Below are 19,961 nucleotides of genomic sequence, written 5' to 3'. Positions count from 1 at the left end.
CACGAGCCCTCAGGCCTCGTTCGCGTTCGTGGCTGTGACCCTCTTCTCCGTGTTCGCGGAGCTCTAATTCCCTCTTTACCGCAATTGCGGGCAACTTTGGCCGTGATCGCGAAGGCCAACTTTTTTGGTCTTTTAGTTAAAAGACAAGACATGATTCAACCTTCATCCAAACTTCAAACTATGATTTCGAGAGTTGTGGGTGCTCAAATTGAGTGATTTCAAATACGTGTGTCCGTAAAGTTTGTTGCTACGTGTTGAAGTGTTCAAAAGTGTTGGAGATTTGTAAGTTGAGGTAATTTCTGCCCCAAAGGGGCTACCCAAGCTTGAATTAAAGCTTTAATGCTGAATTAAATTGCATGGACTAATTTTCTTGTTTCTGATCATCGAATTGTGTTATATTTTGGACCACAAGTTCATTAAGCTCAAATACACCTTTTCACGGAGTCGAATTCTGAATTCTTAGGGCGGGTTCCACAATCCTATTTTAGACTCAATTTTGGGTCTGTCTCCGAAAAATGTATTTTTGGCGTGAAAACGTTCGTATTGACATCGTGATTGTTATTTTCTCAGCGTGGAGATAATTGGAGGTGATTCGGGGGTAAAAAGCATAAATTGAATGGATGCGGAGCTCGCGTGATCGACTTCGAGGTAGACTACGGTCTTCCATTTTGACTAAGCTATATTAGATATTGTTTAGTATATTTTGCATGTGATTTAGGTTGGTATTTGAAAGAAGTATTCTCCTTGTCTTATTCTTTAAACATAATTAGCTTATATACAAGATTACAAGCCTAAAGTTAGACTAAGGATCCAAACTAATTAGCTCTAATTAAGGGCTAATTATATCGCTAAATATACACCTACCAAATATAACAACTATACAAAATCAGAATATATTATCATATATTCTAACACACCCCTACAGTCGTAGCGGGAGACTCCCGAACACTAAGACTATCCCGAAAATCTTCAAATAGAATCAAAGGAAGACCCTTGGTAAAGATATCAGCAATCTGATAACGAGATGGTACATGTAAAACACGAACTTGGCCTCGAGCAACCTTTTCACGAACAAAGTGAATATCCATCTCGATATGTTTAGTGCGTTGATGTTGAACAGGATTACCAACAAGATATATAGCACTAACATTATCATAATACACCAATGTAGCCTTCTTAATGGGACAATGAAGTTCTAAAAGAAGATTACGTAACCAACACGACTCAGAAACTACATTAGCAACCCCTCGATATTCCGCTTCGGCACTAGATCGGGACAAAGTAGGTTGTCGTTTAGCGGACCACGAGATCAAGTTATCACCTAGAAACACACAATATCATGATGTCGATCTGCGGGTATCCGGACATCCACCCCAATCCGCATCTGTATAGGAAATGAGAGTGGATGTAGAGGATGGATATAAATGAAGACCATAATTCAGGGTACCTTGAATATAGCGCACAATGCGCTTGAGAGCAAATATGTGTTCTTCTTTCGGGTCATGCATGAATAAATATACTTGTTGCACCGCATATGTGATGTCGGGCCGTGTGGAGGTGAGATATTGAAGAGCCCCTGCAAGGCTCCGATAGAGAGTAGGATCTGCATAAGATGTGCGAGAAGTAGCATTCAGCTTCGGTTTAGTATCAATCGGAGTAGGAGATGGCCTACAGGAAGACATGCCAGCTCTGTCAATGATTTCTGATGTATACTTCTTTTGGTATAAGAATAGGCCACCTGCATGAGGAGTGACTGCAATACCCAAGAAATAACTCAAAGGGCCCAAGTCCTTCATAGCAAATTCCGAGCTAAAAAGGGAAATTATGGACTTTCGAAGATCATCAGAAGAAGTAGCTAAAATAATGTCATCCACATATAATAATATATAAGCCATGTGAGTACCTTGTCGATAAATGAAGAGAGAGTGATCAGAAATACTATGAGAAAACCCAAGAGTGGAGACATAGTCAGCAAACCTCTTATACCACGCTCGCGGAGCTTGTTTGAGGCCATATAGAGATTTCTTTAGTAAGCACACATGAGTAGGATGATCAGGATCCCGGAACCCCATAGGTTGATGCATGTAAATGGTCTCTTTAAGTGCACCATGTAGGAATGTATTTTTGACATCAAGTTGGTGAATAGGCCATGATTTGGAGAGAGCCAAGCTGAGGACTGTACGAATAGTAGCCGGTTTGACACTGAAGTATGGAGATTGTGATGTTTCTTTGGTTTAAAAATACCATGCATGCTATGAGTAATAGGTGTACTACGTGGGCTTGGAAGAAGGCTATGATGATTAGGAAATGATGGTGGAAAAGGCGTTGCGCCTGAAGTACAAGGCCCAATGGCTTGTGGCGAGTTGGTTCTGTCTATGTGGCTATCTGGGATAGCAAGGTTGGGCTGTGTGGGGCCAGTAGTAGTGGGTTTAGTATCATGAGCAAGAGGAGTACTGTTTGGGCTAGAAGAGGAAAGGAAATGATGGACCAAGTAAGGTGTAAGGCCATCATCTAAGAAGCTGTAGGAGTCTCTCTGTGGAGTGTGTAATTTTGTAAATGGAAGCTGTGTCTCATCAAAGATAACATGACGACTAATGATGACTTTTTGAGAGGAAAGATCAAAACACTTGTACCCACGGTGATTAGACGGGTAACCTAAAAAAATACATGGTGTAGAACGGGGTTGAAGTTTGTGTATGGTAGTAGAAGGGAATAGAGAAAAACATAAACACTCAAAAACCCGAAGATGAGAATAAGACGGGTCCTTTTGATACAGAAGCTGAAGGGGAGATTGATAATTCAATTGCTTATGAGGAAGAATATTGAGAAGGTAAGTTGTCATTTGTAATGCATGGTGCCAAAAAGAGGGAGGTAAAAAAGCATGGGCAAGTAAAGTACGAACAACATTGTTAATCGTACGAAATTTCCTTTCGGTCTTTCCATTTTGAGGAGAAGTATGAGGACAAGACAACCGGAAAGAAATACCATGCTTTTTACAAAAATTTCAAAAAGATCCATTATCAAATTCCCGACCATTATCACATTGTATGGTCTTAATTTCCCGTTCAAATTGAGTTCGGATGAATGTTTTAAAATTTAATATGGTGGAATAAGTATCGGATTTTTTAGATAATGGAAAAGTCCATAAAAATTTAGAAAAATCATCCAACAATAATATATAATACCGATGACCAGTAGAACTCAAAACAGGTGATGTCCAAAGATCAGTATGAATAATATCAAATGGCATAATAGTAGTAGATTTTGAAGTAACAAATGACAATTTAATATGTTTCCCAAGAGGACATGAATGACAAACACTAGAATTTCCATATTTATTACATTCAATAAAATTATTCTTCCTAAGAGAACTCAAAATATGCGCTCCCGGGTGGCCCAAACGGTCATACCATAAGGAGGGAGCTAAAGCAGCAAAGGTAGAATGGGAAGAGACATGTAGCTTGGTGATGGGATAAAGCTCGCCCCGAATCTCACATCTCATTAGACGCATCCCCATTTGTAAATCCTTCACAAAAAAACCAAATGGATCAAAGTCAATTGAAACAGAATTATCAATTGTGAATTTCCTAACTGACACGAGATTTTTGATAAGATGGGGGGCATGAAGGACATTTTTAAGAGACAAGGGAGGATGGGGAGACTCTAATTTAGTATGACCATACCTACGAATTGGAATAGATTGACCATTACCAACAGTTATACCACGATTATTGCTCAAATTAAAATAAGACGTGAGATTACCTTGTCCGGATGTCATATGAGAAGTGGCATCGGTGTCCATGTACCAGTTTGCATTCGGAGGAGTAATACCGAGGGTGTGCATTGCAGCCTCGATATCAGTTGGAGGATGAGTTGTAGCCGAGTAAGCTTGCTGAGTGTTACACCCCACATCTTTGAACTCGGAATGTCCCTTAAGTTACTTAGAAGCTAGCATGTGAGCCACTTAAGTTACGACACTATCAAACGGCTCTAAGGAAGGGAGAATGTGATACCCCATACTAGAGAAGGTTGGAGATAAAATCATAAGAGTCCGGAAGGAATTGGAGGCCATGTAATGGGTCGTAGGACTCGATTTATCTACGTAAGCTACTAACTTGAAAGTCTTACATACTTAAGCTATTGGAGTACGTACCAAGCTTGGGTAGCATGGGTTACATAGGCTCTTAAAATAAGACGAGATTACGAACCTACGAGAGGGAGCAAAAACTAGTTTCCGAACTTACGAAAGTGAAGCAAGCAGGTGACAAGCAGGCAGGTGACTCACCTACTTGGGATGGACCCCACTGCTACATGGCAGCATGTGATTGGCCGAATAAGTTGAGGTGGCACCCTAGGAGGCTGCCACGTGTCACCCTAGGGGGCTTCCACGTGGCACCTTCTAAAGAGGTGAATATATATGTGTTAAGTGACTCTTAGTCACATTGTTTCATCCAAATCTACAGCCAAAAGAAAGGAAAAAAACGTGAAGAACACAAGGAACAAGGCAGCCACAATTTTGAGGAATTAAAGGTAAGTTCTTCAATTTTTCCTCCGTGAATTAATTATCTACGGTGTTCCTCAATTATGTGGAGGTGTATATATGTATATTACGATGCCTACGGAACCATGGTTGCAGTTTACACTTGGAAAGAAATAAGAGAAAGTTGAAGGAGAAAATGTTAAGAACTAATTAACAAACCCGTTTTTGGAAGGGACTGTCGTTAGTAATATTAGTATAACTTCTTGTGTACAGATTCGTTTCGAGTGATTTAATATGTTTTGGAAAGGTATTTCATGGATATATAACTTTCATTCAGACTCCAAAATCCAGTTTTACTTTTATCAGCTCGAAAAATGGTGATGAAGTGTAGAGGAGGTACTGTTCAGATTTGGTTTTGGAAATTCTACACGGACAGCTGTAAGTATTTTGGTCATATCTTTTTGTACAAAATTGATGTAGGGATGATTCGAAATTTTTTACGACCCTAAGACATATGTATATAACTTTCATGAAGGACGTAAATCCTGTTTCCCTCCATTACCCCTTCGAAACGAAGCGACAAGGTAAAACAGTAAGCTGTCCAGATTTCATATTTTGGATAGTTTTGGCGAGTTTGACAAGTTTAACGTAAGGTAAGGCCTTTCCTTTTAAATTGGAGTTTATGGTATTGTTATATGGTGTATTACACCCCTTGTATGCTGCTGTAAGTTTAAGAATGTCGTAGAAATGCTCGACGTTCGAAATAAACTAAATTGGAGTCGCTAGAAGTGAATTGTCATCGAAATAAAGTGTCGTTCTTGTGAGTTGCTGCTGCAGGGGTGTGGCTTGTTGTTGCAGGGCCTGAATATGTCCTAATGTGGGTTAGGGTGCTGCTGGTCTAAGACACATGACCCCTCGTTACGTATAACTAAAGGCGTCACAAAATAAAGGCTAGACGCCCTATTTTGATATCGTATTTTTGAATAAGTCGTTTGGAGTTTATGTTGTATATTGTTGGTATGAATTGCTGCAGGTTATTGTTGTTGGTTGGCTGTAGGTCTTAGGTACCTAATTGGAAATTTGGATAGGGCACATTACAGGGGAGGTGCTGCCCAATTTTCGTCGACGCCTTAGCGAATAACAAAACTAGTCGGGGAAACGACTAAGGAAATAGATTCCATTGATACTAAGGTGTAACCTAAGATGTTGGAAAGTTAAGAGGGGTTGATATTTATATTACTTTCATGTTGAATAGGTTCAAAGGGCGGCGAGGCAAGCAGGATAAGGAATAATTCAGACAAGGTATGTAAAGCTTTCTCGTGGCATGTTTTGGTATAAGCACGTACAGTATCTTTCTTTCCTTTTGGCAAGTCTTAGCCTTAAGTGAATTGTATGTGGAATGTGGGAATAATTCCATTCCCAGAACTCCAAGTATGCCTCCTAATGCCCATCCACTGTTTGATAATGGAACCCCTATAAAGATTGAGTATTGCCTGTTATGGCTTCTACGTGTTAAAGAGTAGTTTATGAAAAGCTATCTCTCCTTTCTCTTGCTATGTACTTGGCATGAAAATGAGGTTATGATGCCAGGTTTGTTCACCGAGCCCTAGAATGGGACGGGTACGAAATATCCACATAAAGGAAAGTACAGACTATATATAGTTTATTCCCTTTCTTCTTCTGGCATGTCTTAGTTGTAGGTTAAACATGATATGAGTTCCGGGGTAACTCCATTCTTAGCATCTCTTATTTACGTCTGAATATCGGACTTTTATAATAATCGAACTATTTCCCTGGAAACTTTTATATGTTAAAAAGGTAACAAATGTACAGGCTCCAAGTCTTACAGACTATTTGTTAACAAATGTTTCTGGTTCCATAAGCGATTTGGATTTACTTTAGTACATGTCTAGGAGCCCCGAGATTATAATTGATATTGCCCATAAAGGCATTTAGAAGTCACTCGAGATGACTACACTACTACTCGAGTCCTCCGAGAAAATTTTAATCTTCTTATATGGTCAAGTCTCTAATAATGATTTAAATTGCATATAGTTACTCACTACTCTACTCGTGTATATTGTAACACTTCTTTCCATGAGTCCCGGGCCAGGATATGTTCTCGTGCACAGTTTACTGCATTATTCCCTGAGTCCCTCAATAGAGGGCCAGGATACGTGTATAGATATATGATGATGTGTTGTAATAAGGTGGTGATGGCACTGGGGCCATGATGGTTTTACAGAGATGATTCACCGGACCCCCGAAAGGGCCGGCTATATGATATGACTCGAACATGCATGTTTTTGTAATTCACAAAGTACAGGTACAGGTTTCTGAATTGATATCTTATCCCCTGTTTTTATATCTCAGATATGCTTCCAGTTGTATTATATTATGTTTTACATACTCAGTACATATATCGTACTGACTCCCTTTCTCGGGGGGCTGCGTTCATGCCCGCAGGTACATATACAGATTTTGGGAGTCCGTCAGCTTAGGATTCCATGCAGTTCAGTTGGAAGAGGCTCCATTGTATCGGGGCCTAGTTTTTGGTACTGTCCACAGATATATAAAAATTATTTCGTCCATTCAGGGGTATGGCGGGGCCCCTGTCCCGCCATATGTTGTCATTTATATGTTTAGAGGTCTGCAGACATGTATATGTGGGTTGTATATGTCAGTTTGGTTCAGCTGGGTCTATATGATATATTGTACATGTTGTTATATTATGGCAGCCTTGTCGGCTTGCGTGCCCTGTCATGTTGTGATACAAACAAAAAGGGCTACAGGTATATGCAAATGTTATCGCCCAGTGGGGCTCTGTTACATGATATTGTTTTATTTACAGTTCAATGTGACCACAGCTGATAGATATGTGTACGGGTGGTCCAGGTCGGACTCCAGTCGCGACCTACGGGGTTGGGTCGTGACACTGAGGACGGGGCCCAAGAATACTGGGCTGTGGCTGTTGGCGCTGCTGTCAGAAATTCATGTTGGGCCTGGACCATTGTCCAGTAGGAAGTGGACATGAGGGTACAGCCCACTGCATCCATGGACACTACATCCACTGCTGCCCAGAGGTCCACTGATTAGTGGGGGGTTGCTGCTGGACACCATTGCGGTTGTTGTTGCCACCGCCCTTTCCCCCACTACCTGAGCCACCGCTGAAATTGCCTTTCCCTCTGCCCCCACTAGAATTTCTATTCTTACCAGAATGTCCACAACTTTGAGGCCGTCTACCACCTGCATTATGGCATCGTGAGGGTAATTGATCAACAGAGTCATGAGAATTGTCCGAATCATGAGCAACCATAGCAGAAGATGTGTTTTGAGACGTCTTCTTGAGACCGGCCTCTTTAAGAACAAGCATCGAGCGAGCTTGATAAAATTGGGGAAAAGGATCGCTTTGACGGATGAGTGTGGCCACACCATTATATGGCTCGGTAAGGCCGGACACCAATTGGAGAACCAGTCGGTCATTTACCATCAGAGAACCGACATTCTTGAGTTGATCCGACAAGGACTTGAGATGTTGACAGTACGCGGACACATTTCAGTGTGAGTGAAATCGTACTCAAGTGTGATGGCACGGGAGTGTTTATTATCTTGAAATATATCACGCAGCCTATTCCAAGCCTCAATCACCGTGGTGTCGGGTTCAAGAATTATATGTAGCAAATCTTGAGAGATAGTGGTATAGATCCATTGGAGTATCGTGGCATCAAGGGTAACCCACAGTTCCATCTCCTCCTCTGTCTTAGGAGGCTTCTCCTTGCCTTTTGCTGGAGGAATAATATGGTCTATGACTTTGTGAGATCGTGCGTGAATTTTCAAGAGTTCCGCCCACATTGCATATTGAACATTCTCCATCTCAAGGGTGATGGGAACAAGATTCTTGATGTTAGAAACAGCAAGAGCAGGGTGAAAGGATGATTTGGACTCAGCCATGGAGAAGAGAAAAGAGAAGAAAAAAATACAACAGGAAGAAGACGAACGGAGGTTGCGGAAGAGTGAGGATTAAAACTTAGAGCTCTGATACCATGAAAGAAGTATTCTCCTTGTCTTATTCTTTAAGCATAATTAGTTTATATACAAGATTACAAGCCTAAAGTTAGACTAAGGATCCAAACTGATTAGCTTTAATTAAGGGCTAATTATGTCGCTTAATATACACCTACCAAATATAACAACTATACAAAATCAGAATATATTATCATAAATTCTAACAGTATTTATCGAGATTAGAATTCTCTCCCTCTCATTCTGTTTCCTTATTTTCTAATTGAGTTTTAAACTAGAATAGTCCCGTGAAATTTTTAGTTTAATCTTGGAGTCTTATTTGTGGTATTGACTTAGCGTTATTATCCTTTTAGGATTGGTATTGATGGCTTTAGGCTAGGTTTGTGCCTTAGATGCTTCATCTTGCGTTCCATTGCCCTTATAGCTAGGTGTAGCTTCCGGTATGGCTTGTTATGGTTGGTGTGCCTTTATGCTAGTGCCTGAGGCCTTTGTGGCACGTCGTAGACATAGGTATGGCCTAGCAGTTCTCGTTGGAAGCTGAGATGACATATTTTGGGGTAAAGCGTCGATCCTATAGATATTTTCTCCCCTGGATAATTTTGAGTTGTTTTTCAATTACTTTATTTTTTATTTAGCGGTAGGCTTATGATGCCATTATATCTATTATTTATTATTGATCCCGAGGTCGTATTCGAGGAGCGATTGGATCCCAGGTTAGTTCATTTGCCTTGATAGTATGATATGGTTTGATGTTACCTTTTGGATTGAGTGTGTCTTGTTTGGATGTTGGTGATGACATGCTTCCATTAATTGAGCATTTTAACATATTTTGTGGTACGATCCCAATTTTTTATGGGTTTTTACTATTAATTTTTAGAAGACTTTCTCACATTTTTACTACTTTTAAACTAGTTTCAATGGGAGTCGTACCACCTAGATCATTTGGACATTGATTTTGAGATTTATGAGGCGTCAAGAACGTGCTTCTTTTTATACTGACAGTTTTAGAGGCATTGAGGATGCGCTTATTTTTTATTAATATTCGACACGACATTACCCCTTTTCTACATTGGCTGCATCTGGGATGCCTTTAACCTGTATTTGACTATTCGACACGGCATCGCCCTTTTCTACATCGGCTTGGATATTTACTCTCCGATATCACTACGGGGATGTTATATATTTACATAAGACCTGGTTTGGACCCAGACAATATATACAGACTTTCTGCGCCTCCTATGGACCTCTCTGACCGGTGCACCACTGAACTGGATGAGGAAGCTGCATGGATCCCACCTGGCAGGCCGGGGGCTGAGGTATGTCTATACACTTGTTGATGATCTCTGGGAGCCACCGATGATATTACTAGTTTTACTACAAACTTGCATTTATTAGCATAACCTATCACCAGTATATTTCTTTGTTGTTTGGTCCCTCAATTTTATGATGGCCGGAGGTATGTTTGTCATTGTTTGTACCTTTTGGGGGTTTGAGCATCTGATCGGTTATTATTTGATTATATTTGTACTTATCTCTTGTTGTATTCGTAGTTGGTCAGTAGGGTGTCATAGTTTGGAGTAGTTGTTGGTATCTTCTGTTATGTTTAATTGGATTAGTCCTTAGATGGCTATGTGATTTGCGGTGACAGTTAGTAGTCCATTCTTGATTAGTTGGATCCTATGGTAACTGCTTATTGTAAATAGATTATTGGTTTGCTCTTTCAGGTGCATTTCTTGACTTCGCTCTTTCATCCATGTATCCTATTTCTTTGCCTTATTTCTTGTACTACCCTGTATTAGTTCCTGATTAGTTACTTGAGTTGTATTTATATGTTATTTATATTTGCTTTATCTGTGCAACTTAGTCGGTCTATGCCTACTGAGTACCATTCGTTGGTACTCATATTACACTTTTGCATCTTGCAGATCATAGTATGGATTATCGCCGTTTATTTGAACTAGCGCAGAGCAGCTGTTGATTCAAAGATTGCGTGAGCTCCTGGCGTCCGGAGTTGTCGATTTCCATTTATTTTGGGCTAGGACTAATCTTTACTTGCTTTCTAGGATTGTTTGTACTTATATTTGTATTTAAAAGACTTGTACTCCTATTTTGATTTAGACGCTCGATTACTGACTGATGTCAGGTCTTAGGGCGGTTCCTTGTGTATTATTTCAGTTATTCTCGTTCTTCTCATTACTATTTACCTTCCGCTTTATTCATTCATCTTCCGCTTGATAGCCTGTTGCCTCTAGTTCCGGGCTAAATGTTGAGGGTTAGACTTACCTGCTGATGAGTGTTAACAGATGTCATCATGACCTAAGAAATTGGATCCTGATAGCTTTTCAAATTATCAATAAAGGTATTGGGTCTATTTTACATAGGAGAATTTTCAAATTGGCAATGCCACATGAGATTTTAATACTGATTTGAGATTAAATTTTTGCGCAAAAACAGGCCTCTCAAACATGAGATGAAAATGAATAAAAAAAGACGAATTTATTTGTGATTGAAAATTATTTCACAAGGTAATAAGACCCTCACAAAATTAATTAGGTGTCTACTATGAATAAAGGTGTAAGTTAGGGTGGACTTTATGTATTTTCTCTTAATTTGATCTTTGTATTTTGTCCTGTGGAATCTAAGTCTATATCATATTAAAAGAAAGACAACCAAATTTGATATTAAATCAAGTGGCACATTTAAAACAAGTCAGTTGCCATTATCAGGAAATTTATTTATTGGATTCTATTTGTAATAATTTTGAATTTAATTATTAAGTGACATTCTTTATTTAGAATATTCTAACTCGTATATTTAAAATATTTAAAATTTGCTATAAATATACCACTTTGACATTTTTAGATTTGTTTTTAATCCAATAAACAAGCGTACTCCAATGTACCTTTTTCATGCATGAGGAGGAAATCAAATATATAAATAAATAGATAATAGATATATTTTTCTATTTTTTTCATGAGAAAGATTTAAAATATTTTTTTGTTAAACAAACAGAAGAACAAAGAACTTTTGATCACTTTCCTTTGTATTTTCTGACAATCAAACGGTAGCAAAAGATTCTATATATGAATAATTTTATTGATCTCTTTCAAACATATTCACTAATCTTATTTTTCTTTGGTCAAAATATCAGAGTATTTTCAGGAAAAACAATTATTATATAAACTAATTATCCGAATCATAAAATAATTGTTCGACATTTGATGGATTTTTTGGCAATTTAATTTTGATATTTGATGCTTTCCATTTTTAGAATATTATAGTATGTTCAAATTTAAAAATCTCGTACTAAATCATCAATACTTACTAACTAGGTAAAATTACTTTTGACTGCCGATGAAACGCAAAATATTTATTCAAATTTCTTCATGTATAAACTATTTATTCGAAATACTAATAAAATCCAATTTTCTTTTACCCGAATCGTAAAATCATGAAGTTGAATCATACAATTATTGAATATAATAGTGTATAATTTTAATATCATGAATTTGAATCGTAATACACAATTATTGGTACTTAGCATAAATAATAAGATCTAATAACATGCACTATAATGGGGATAACTTTCAACAACATGTTTAGTTGCATTGATACGATAGATATTTCATTACAATATAATGTCAACGTACCTAAGCTTTTAAATTTCTCTATATATAAATACACCAAAATAGACTTTTAACAACTACCAATACAATTGGACAAAAAATAGCACATGGACTCTAGTATTATATTGTCCTCAAGCTCCAGTTATCACTCACTTAGATCATATCCCAATTATAAAAATGGTTGAAGAGGAAGAAATGAAGTAAAAGTCCCAACAAATGGAGGAGAAAAACACTTGCAAGGTTTGTGTTACAGGAGTTGCAGGGTACATAGGTTCTTCTCTTGTAAAAAAAACTTTTGGATAGAGGTTACATTGTTCATGCTACCCAAAGGAACTTGGGTATGTTTTTAATTTCTTTTATTCCTAAGTTATGTTGCTTGGATTTCTCAAATAATTATTATTTTTCTTTTAAAAAATTTTGTTTTAAAAATGATCAGTTGGTATTTCCACAGATAGTTTGATTGAATTCGTAAGAAAAGAAAAATAGCATTGTTTTCATACGAAAAAAATTAGAAAGTTTCTCAGTATTTCAGTGAAAATCTGTTTTCCGCCATGTTTTTTTCTAATAAGCTGGTTCGGTAAAAAATGAGTGGAAAAAATCATATTTTTTAAAACATAAATTTCTCATTGATTCATGGTGATTAAAAACTTCTATTTCTAATAGTGGATATACTTGTATCTGATCCTCTATTTTTTGAATGATCTGAAGCACAACCGACGGAATTTTTAGAGTATTCGAACAACATAACTCCTAAATCTGGCTATATATATGTGTAGATACTTTTTAAAATGATTTTTGAGTTGATTTAAGTGCAGAGGATGAGTCAAAGGTAGGACTATTGAAGAGCTTAAGTGGTGCAAATGAAAGATTAAAGTCATTTGAAGCTGACATTTATAGAGCAGAGGAATTTGAGGAGGCTATTCAAGGCTGTCAATTTGTTTTCCATGTTGCTACCCCTTTATTGCATGCATTCTGAAGGATATCAGGTATGGAATTATTAGGGCCGGATCTAGGAGGGGTGAGGGTGCTCATTCGAACAATTTTGATTAATTTTTTTTTTTATATATATGTTGATTTTGTATTCGTTGAATACTTGAATACAAGATTAGAGGTTAGCTTAGTGATTTAGGTGTTCAAAATTCTCCTTAAGGTTTCAAGTTCAAATTTTAGACACTTGTCCCAATTTTGATTGAGCTTGATTACTGTACATTGACATTTAGTTATTAATTTTTTCATCATCAAATAAATTGATAGATAGTAATATGTACTATCTTCGTTTCAATTTATGTGACATATTGAAATTTCGAGAGTCAACTAAAATTTTCTTTGACTGGAATTTTTTTAGATGTCTTTTAAATATTTTGTAAACTCTGATGCCATGATAAATATTCTATATTTTCTTAGTAGAATTGCTATACTCTTAATCAAAGGTCTCGATTTCGAGCCCTGAGTATGGAAAAAATCATGTTAGGAGTATCACTTCTTAATTGGCTCTGCAGTGCACGATTCAGATTTAGTCGGGACTCCAATGCTGACTCCGAACATCGAGTGGAATTTTTTTTGATAAATTAGAAACTATTTAGATACAAAGATTTATAATTACAAGCATGGTTTTATCATTATATACAACACAATATCAACCATATTTTGCATAATATTAAAGGTGTGATTTTGTGTAGTTAAAAGCAGGATGTTCTTCCCGATCTTTTAGAATCATATTCGATAATTTATAATCTTATCGACTATGGTCAAACACTTTTTACCTAGTTTTAAATATATAAATTTTATTTTAAAAATTGTAAAATTCTTTTATCTGTATTCAAATATAAGTTTAAAAATTTGGATTTCGAAATTTCAATCGTCATTTTATCATCAACAGAGTAGCATGACTACAATAGACACAACTAAGCCCAATATTTTTGACTGATTACCCACCCCCTATCTCTAGATATAATTTCCTTTCTCTCGTTTCAATTTATGCGTCATATATTCCTTTTATTAGTTTATTCCACGAAGGAAAAATTCAAATTAATTCTTTTTATTTTTGTTTGTTTTAATAAGTGAATTTTGACCTTGATATGAAACAGTACAAAAATAGAACAGAGGCTACTGTTGATGTAGTCAAGAAAATTGGAAGAATTTGCCTTAAATATGGGACAGTGAAGAGACTTATCTATACTGCCTCTATTGTAACTGCCTCCCCATTGAAGGAAAATGGGATTAGTTTCAAAGAATTAATGGATGAAACATGTTGGACACCTCTTAATTTCTCAAATCCTTACACCCAACACTGGCTTAGGGTGAGTTTAATGTTTTTACTTTCTCCGTCTCTATTTGTTTGATCTATTTTCTTTTTTTAGTCCATTTAAAAAAGAATTATCCTTTCCCTTTTTACCAATTATGTAATTTCAACTTTTCACATTACATATTTAAAACTATAAATTAAAAGATATTTTGATAGATTTAACATATCTTTTATTTAAGACCATAAAATTCACAAATATTATTTTTTAAAAACTCCGTGTGATCAAGTTCAAAATAAGCTAAACAAATTGAAACAAAAGGAAGATTTCATTTGACCTTCTTTAAAGCTTTTATATCATTGAGTCATGTTAAGAATTAAATGAATCAAATCAATCTCCAATTTCTTGAGGTCACTATTTCTCTTTTTAAGTCCATATATTTCCAAAAAGGGTTGGAGTAGAGTGGTAAGTACTCTTTCATCCTTAATCAAGAGGTCTCGGATTTGAGTCTCCTTGGGTATAGAGTTGCCTTTGTTGGAGAGCGCTTTACCCTCTAATGTGGGACTTTTCAACGCGAATTCGAATTTAGTCAGACTTCAATATGAGTACCAAACACCGGATGGAATAAATCCTTAAGAGGTTAAATGGTAAAAAGAGATAGATACACATTAATTATTATTTTCACACCTCAATTATCAAATATTCTCCTTTTCTTACTATCACCATCTATAAATGTATAAAACATACTCTCTTTATTCCATATTAATTGAATTTTTGAGGGATTTTTCATTGTTCAATATAATTGAATTGTTCAAAATTCAAGATGGATGTTTGAAACTTTTTTCATATTTTTTCTTTCATCTATTGAAGTTTTATATTTTCTAGGAGATAAATCACACTACATTGAAAGTTATATTTATGATTTTACAAAGGGAAATAGTGGAAAGTATGGTTTAAATTATGTCCTTGAATGTTTTTCTTAATATGTGTGCATTGCCTCACAAATTCAGTTAATATGGAATAGAGAGAGTACATGGTTGAATAGATGGTAATAGTTCACTAAGAAAATGGAATAAATGATAGTTATTGTCCTAGTCAGTTTTGAAGTGTGTTTTAATATATAGATACTGAACAACTAATAGTTGAAGTGTGAAGCTCACAAAAAAATGATAGTTCAGATGTGTTATTGATAATTTTATGTCTTTTTTTTGTAACTTGATTATGTAATTTGATTTTTTTACCAACATTGCATAAAACATAAACTTTGTTATTCATTTATTTATAGGATTATACAGAGTCAAAGATGCTAGCTGAGAAAGAGATATTGAAGTTGAGAAGGAAGGTCCGGAAGTGGTGGCATTATGTTGTGGCCTTGTAGGTGGACACACTTACTTACCTTATATCCCAACAAGTAGGAGTATACATGGATCGGGTTGGTTCGGATTTTTTACAAATCAAACCAAACCATTTATGTCGGATTATTAAATCTATAAACCAAATCAAATGTCACGACCCAAAACGGGCCATGAGTGGCACCCACACTTAACCTTCTAGGTAGGAGAACCAACGATATAAACCCCAACTAATAAATATGACAATAACGCGGAAGCTCAATTAAATACGTTTTCTCAAAACTTGAAAGTCATCACATGAAGGACATCTAAATTCTAAAACTAGGTCTGAAAATATCAACACCAGAATAAACAATTAACATAGTGTGTCCGAAAACTAAGGACGTCATGTCATAACTAGAGATTCCATCGCCAGCTAGAAGGATAGCTCACCCTGCAATCCGATGAACTGGAGACTGACTAGAACTGAGGTCGAGTCAAAGCCGATGGAAGACTCGCTGCACTCCACAAAATAAAACAAGAAAAGATACAAGTAGAGGTCAGTACAGGACAACATGTACTGAGTAAGTATCATCGGCCGACTCAAAATAGAAATCAACATGCAATAAGTAATAGCGGGAAATCAACAATAACACTTAATATGTGGCAACTAATAAACAATTACATAACCAGTCAACTATATTGAGATCACACATGAGGACTCAAGCCTCCACATCACACTCTTTTGGAAAATGAGTTATTGAAGATTGGGTAATATTAAGTCATTTTAATTTGTTTTCTTTTAATATTACCGTGTCGGAATGTGACACCCAATTCAAATATACCATGTCGGAATGTGACACCCGATCCAAATATATCGTATTGGAACGTGACACCCAATCCAAATATATCATGTTGGAACGTGACACCCGATCCAAATATAATTAATTTATCATTCTCCATGATTACATTCCATTTCATTGACAATATTTCATCAAACAATCTTTATTCAAGGCACCATTTTTGATAGGGCAAGTTCAAGATTATGGATTTCACGATCTTGGGATTTCAGACCAATCACAACAACATATCAACCATCCAAACCACAACAATTAAATGCATAGTAAACTGCACACATTACTCAATGACTATCAATCGCTATTAAGAATCTATCTATGGCATAGAATAAACCATAACCTACTCAACTGAATAATCGAATCCAAGCAAGTTAATTCACGAATGTCTTTTCTTTCTTCGATGCCTCACGTTTTCAATCTATCAAATATACAATATTCGTAAGTAATCGAATCCGTAGAACCTATATTACTATATGTCTAGCCTAGACCTAAAATTTCACATAAATCTATAATCAAGTTCCCAAATCTTGATGCCAATTAATAAATCAAATCTTATATTTTTTAAATTTCAAGCCTAGGGTCAAGTTTCAATTTTCTCCAATGTCACAAATTTGATGTAATTCATATAACATAGAATATTTAGTTACCTATCTCAATATATAAAAACTTAATTTATAATATAAAACAATATAATAATAGTTAAAATTGAAGCCACTGATTACGAAAACAGTGGCAACAACAATATGCCAAATTCCTATTGAAGTTCACAGATTACATTCCTTTTACTTTCATAATTTCATATGATAATAATAATAAAATAATACTAATATGAACCTCTTCTCGTCGTCGTCTGCGAAGGTAGGTTTCTCGTCTTTTTTTTTTTTCTGTTTCTTCTCTTTTCTTTTCTACTTATGTATCAAAATTAATAAACCCTATCATTTTCCTTTAATAATTGGTATAGAGTATTAATTAAATTAACACTTTAACCTACTAATTAAATAAGTTATCTAAGTTTTCCCCTCAACTAAATAACCGTAATTATCGAAAAGTCCAAAATACTCAATTAAAAATTTACGGATGAGTCTTTTTTTTTTTGAACTAAAAATTTCTAATACTCAAAATGACCAAATGGGTCGTTACACCAAATCAATAAAAGTTGAGTTTTTCGATATCAAATTTTCTCAGTTTTTTTGGGTTTTTTCAGATTTCTCGGGTTTTTCATAGTATCTAATAAAAAGCACAGAGCAGTGCTTCTTAAAAAGAGTTTTAGTACAAAATATCAACATATAAAATGGAGGCAGAACATTGTTTGAAGTTTTAACTTTATAAGATGAGCTTTTTTTGTATATTATTTAGATGGACTTCTCAAGTCCAAATCTAAATGTAAGAAAGAAAACAAAATTTATGAAAAAATTTTTAAAAATATTTATAAATTACATTTTAATAAATATTTTTATGTATAACATAATTTAAAAGTAGTATATCTATAATCGGGTCGGTTTGGGTTCGGTTTGACATTTTTTAGTTAAAACCAAACCAACCCTATAATGGTCGGGTTTTTTTTCCAAACACCAAACCAAGTCAAACCAAACCACTAGTCGTTTTTTTTTCCGGTTTGGTTCGGTTTGTCGGTTTGGTGCGGTTTATCGGTTTGCCCTGTACAGCCCTACCAACGAGTGCTGAAATGTTCTTGTCAGTGTTAACTCAAGAGAAAAATCTCTACAATAAACTCAAGTTTTTAGAGGAACTTATTGGAAAAGTTCCAATTGTGCATATTGAAGATGTGTGTGAAGCTCATTTGTTCTTCATGAATAATGTTGCTGCTGTTGGTGGTTCTGTCAATGGGAGTTTCTTGTGTGCTACCTCATTTGTTTCTACTGCAGAGATTGGCAATTACTATCAACAGAATTATCCAGAGTTTAATGTCAACCAAGAGTAAGTTCTGGTTCATGCTTAATTAGAGGTCTTGAGTTCTAGTATTGGATATAGAAAAAATTATGTTTAGAGTGTCGAGCACTCTCCAGAAATGAATCCTGCAATGCACGAATCCGAAAATTAGTCGGGCTCCAATACAGGTAACAAACTCCGGGTGAAAAATAAAAAACAAAATTAATGTGTTTGGTACGAAGGAAATTATTTTCTAGAAAAATAAGTAATTTTCTGATTTTCTTGTATTTGGTAACTAAGCAAAAATATTGCAACAATACAACATACTTATTGGTGAGGAAAATCTTAGTAGCTTAATTAGTTGGTTATTACATGAAGTTTCACTTGTTAGTAGTGAGGGTTCAATTCCTCATTGTGTAATCCCTGATCTTCCCCTACGACCTACCCCCAAATGAAGAAAAATAATATCTAGTATAATCCCACAGATAAGACCTGAGGAAGATGATGTGTACGCAATCTTATCTATATATTTTAAAGATAGAGAGGTTGTTTGGATAGACCAAATAAACAAATACATATTATCCTAAAAATATTTATATGTAATGTAACAAAACATTATAGGGGTGAGGTAATATAGTTGGGGGTCGGGGGTGGTCAAGAGGTGGGGTTCGGGGAATTATATTGGGGATATGAAAAAGATAATGAACTTATAATATCACTTATCGAACATGTTTTTTTTCTTTTCTTACCAGGTACTTGAATGACCCTAAGAGAGAAATCAAGTGGGGATCGAAAAAGTTGGTAGAGAAAGGTTTTGTGTACAAATATGGGATGAAGGAGATACTTGATGATTGTGTTACTTGTGCAAGGAAGAAAGGCATTTTATAGTGTTTTTGTATGAGTTGCTATCTTCCTAACTAAAGCAAGATTTCAAGTTGTTCTAAATTTCATATTTGGTTTCATACTTCATTATAAATATTATTTTGATTATATGATTTTTTGTCACTTGAGATGGGTCAATCATAAAACAGAAAATCTGTAAATAAAACACTTTGCAGGATAATATTCTTATATTCAATTTGTAAGTGGAAATCGAATATAATTCTAATATTTGCAAATGAATGGCCCAATAAGCCTTATAAATTGAAGCGTTGGCCTGATGATTGTGTGTTCTGAAATTCTTTATATATGCCTAATTCACACCTCAAAAACTAGCTCAAAGGGAGGATGATTGTCCAAGTTTTATATAGAGTCCACTCATCTCATTAACCACCAATGTGATACTTTCTTTAACATCCAAGCTCACTCCCAGATAGATCCTGCTCTGATACCATATAAAATTAGGTTTTAGGTCTAACTCACACTCCAAGAGATACCTCAAAGGGAGAAAGATTGCTCAAGCCTTCTCCATCTATCTCATTAACCACTAATATGAGACTTTTGTCATTTTTAACACTCCACTTCATGCCCAATGTTTAGCATCTGGTGCATGCGCAAATTTAATTTCAGGGGTT

At 35.7% G+C, this 19,961-nt stretch overlaps 1 protein-coding gene and 1 pseudogene across 1 annotated transcript; one reads left to right on the top strand and one right to left on the bottom strand.

The window, feature by feature from the left end:
- Positions 1–7,541: 7,541 nt before the first annotated feature.
- Positions 7,542–8,025, bottom strand: LOC129875813 (hyphally regulated cell wall protein 1-like). Its single transcript, XM_055951044.1, has one exon. It carries the CDS (start codon positions 7,968–7,970, stop codon positions 7,542–7,544), a length of 429 nt encoding a protein of 142 aa, XP_055807019.1. The 5' UTR covers positions 7,971–8,025.
- A 4,274-nt stretch (positions 8,026–12,299) lies between these two features.
- LOC129876822 (putative anthocyanidin reductase) lies at positions 12,300–19,491 on the top strand (annotated as a pseudogene).
- The last annotated feature ends 470 nt before the right edge of the window (positions 19,492–19,961 follow it).

Source organism: Solanum dulcamara, chromosome 12 (assembly GCF_947179165.1).
Source record: "Solanum dulcamara chromosome 12, daSolDulc1.2, whole genome shotgun sequence".
NCBI classification, from domain to species: domain Eukaryota; kingdom Viridiplantae; phylum Streptophyta; class Magnoliopsida; order Solanales; family Solanaceae; genus Solanum; species Solanum dulcamara.
This window is presented reverse-complemented; position numbering and strand designations above follow the sequence as displayed.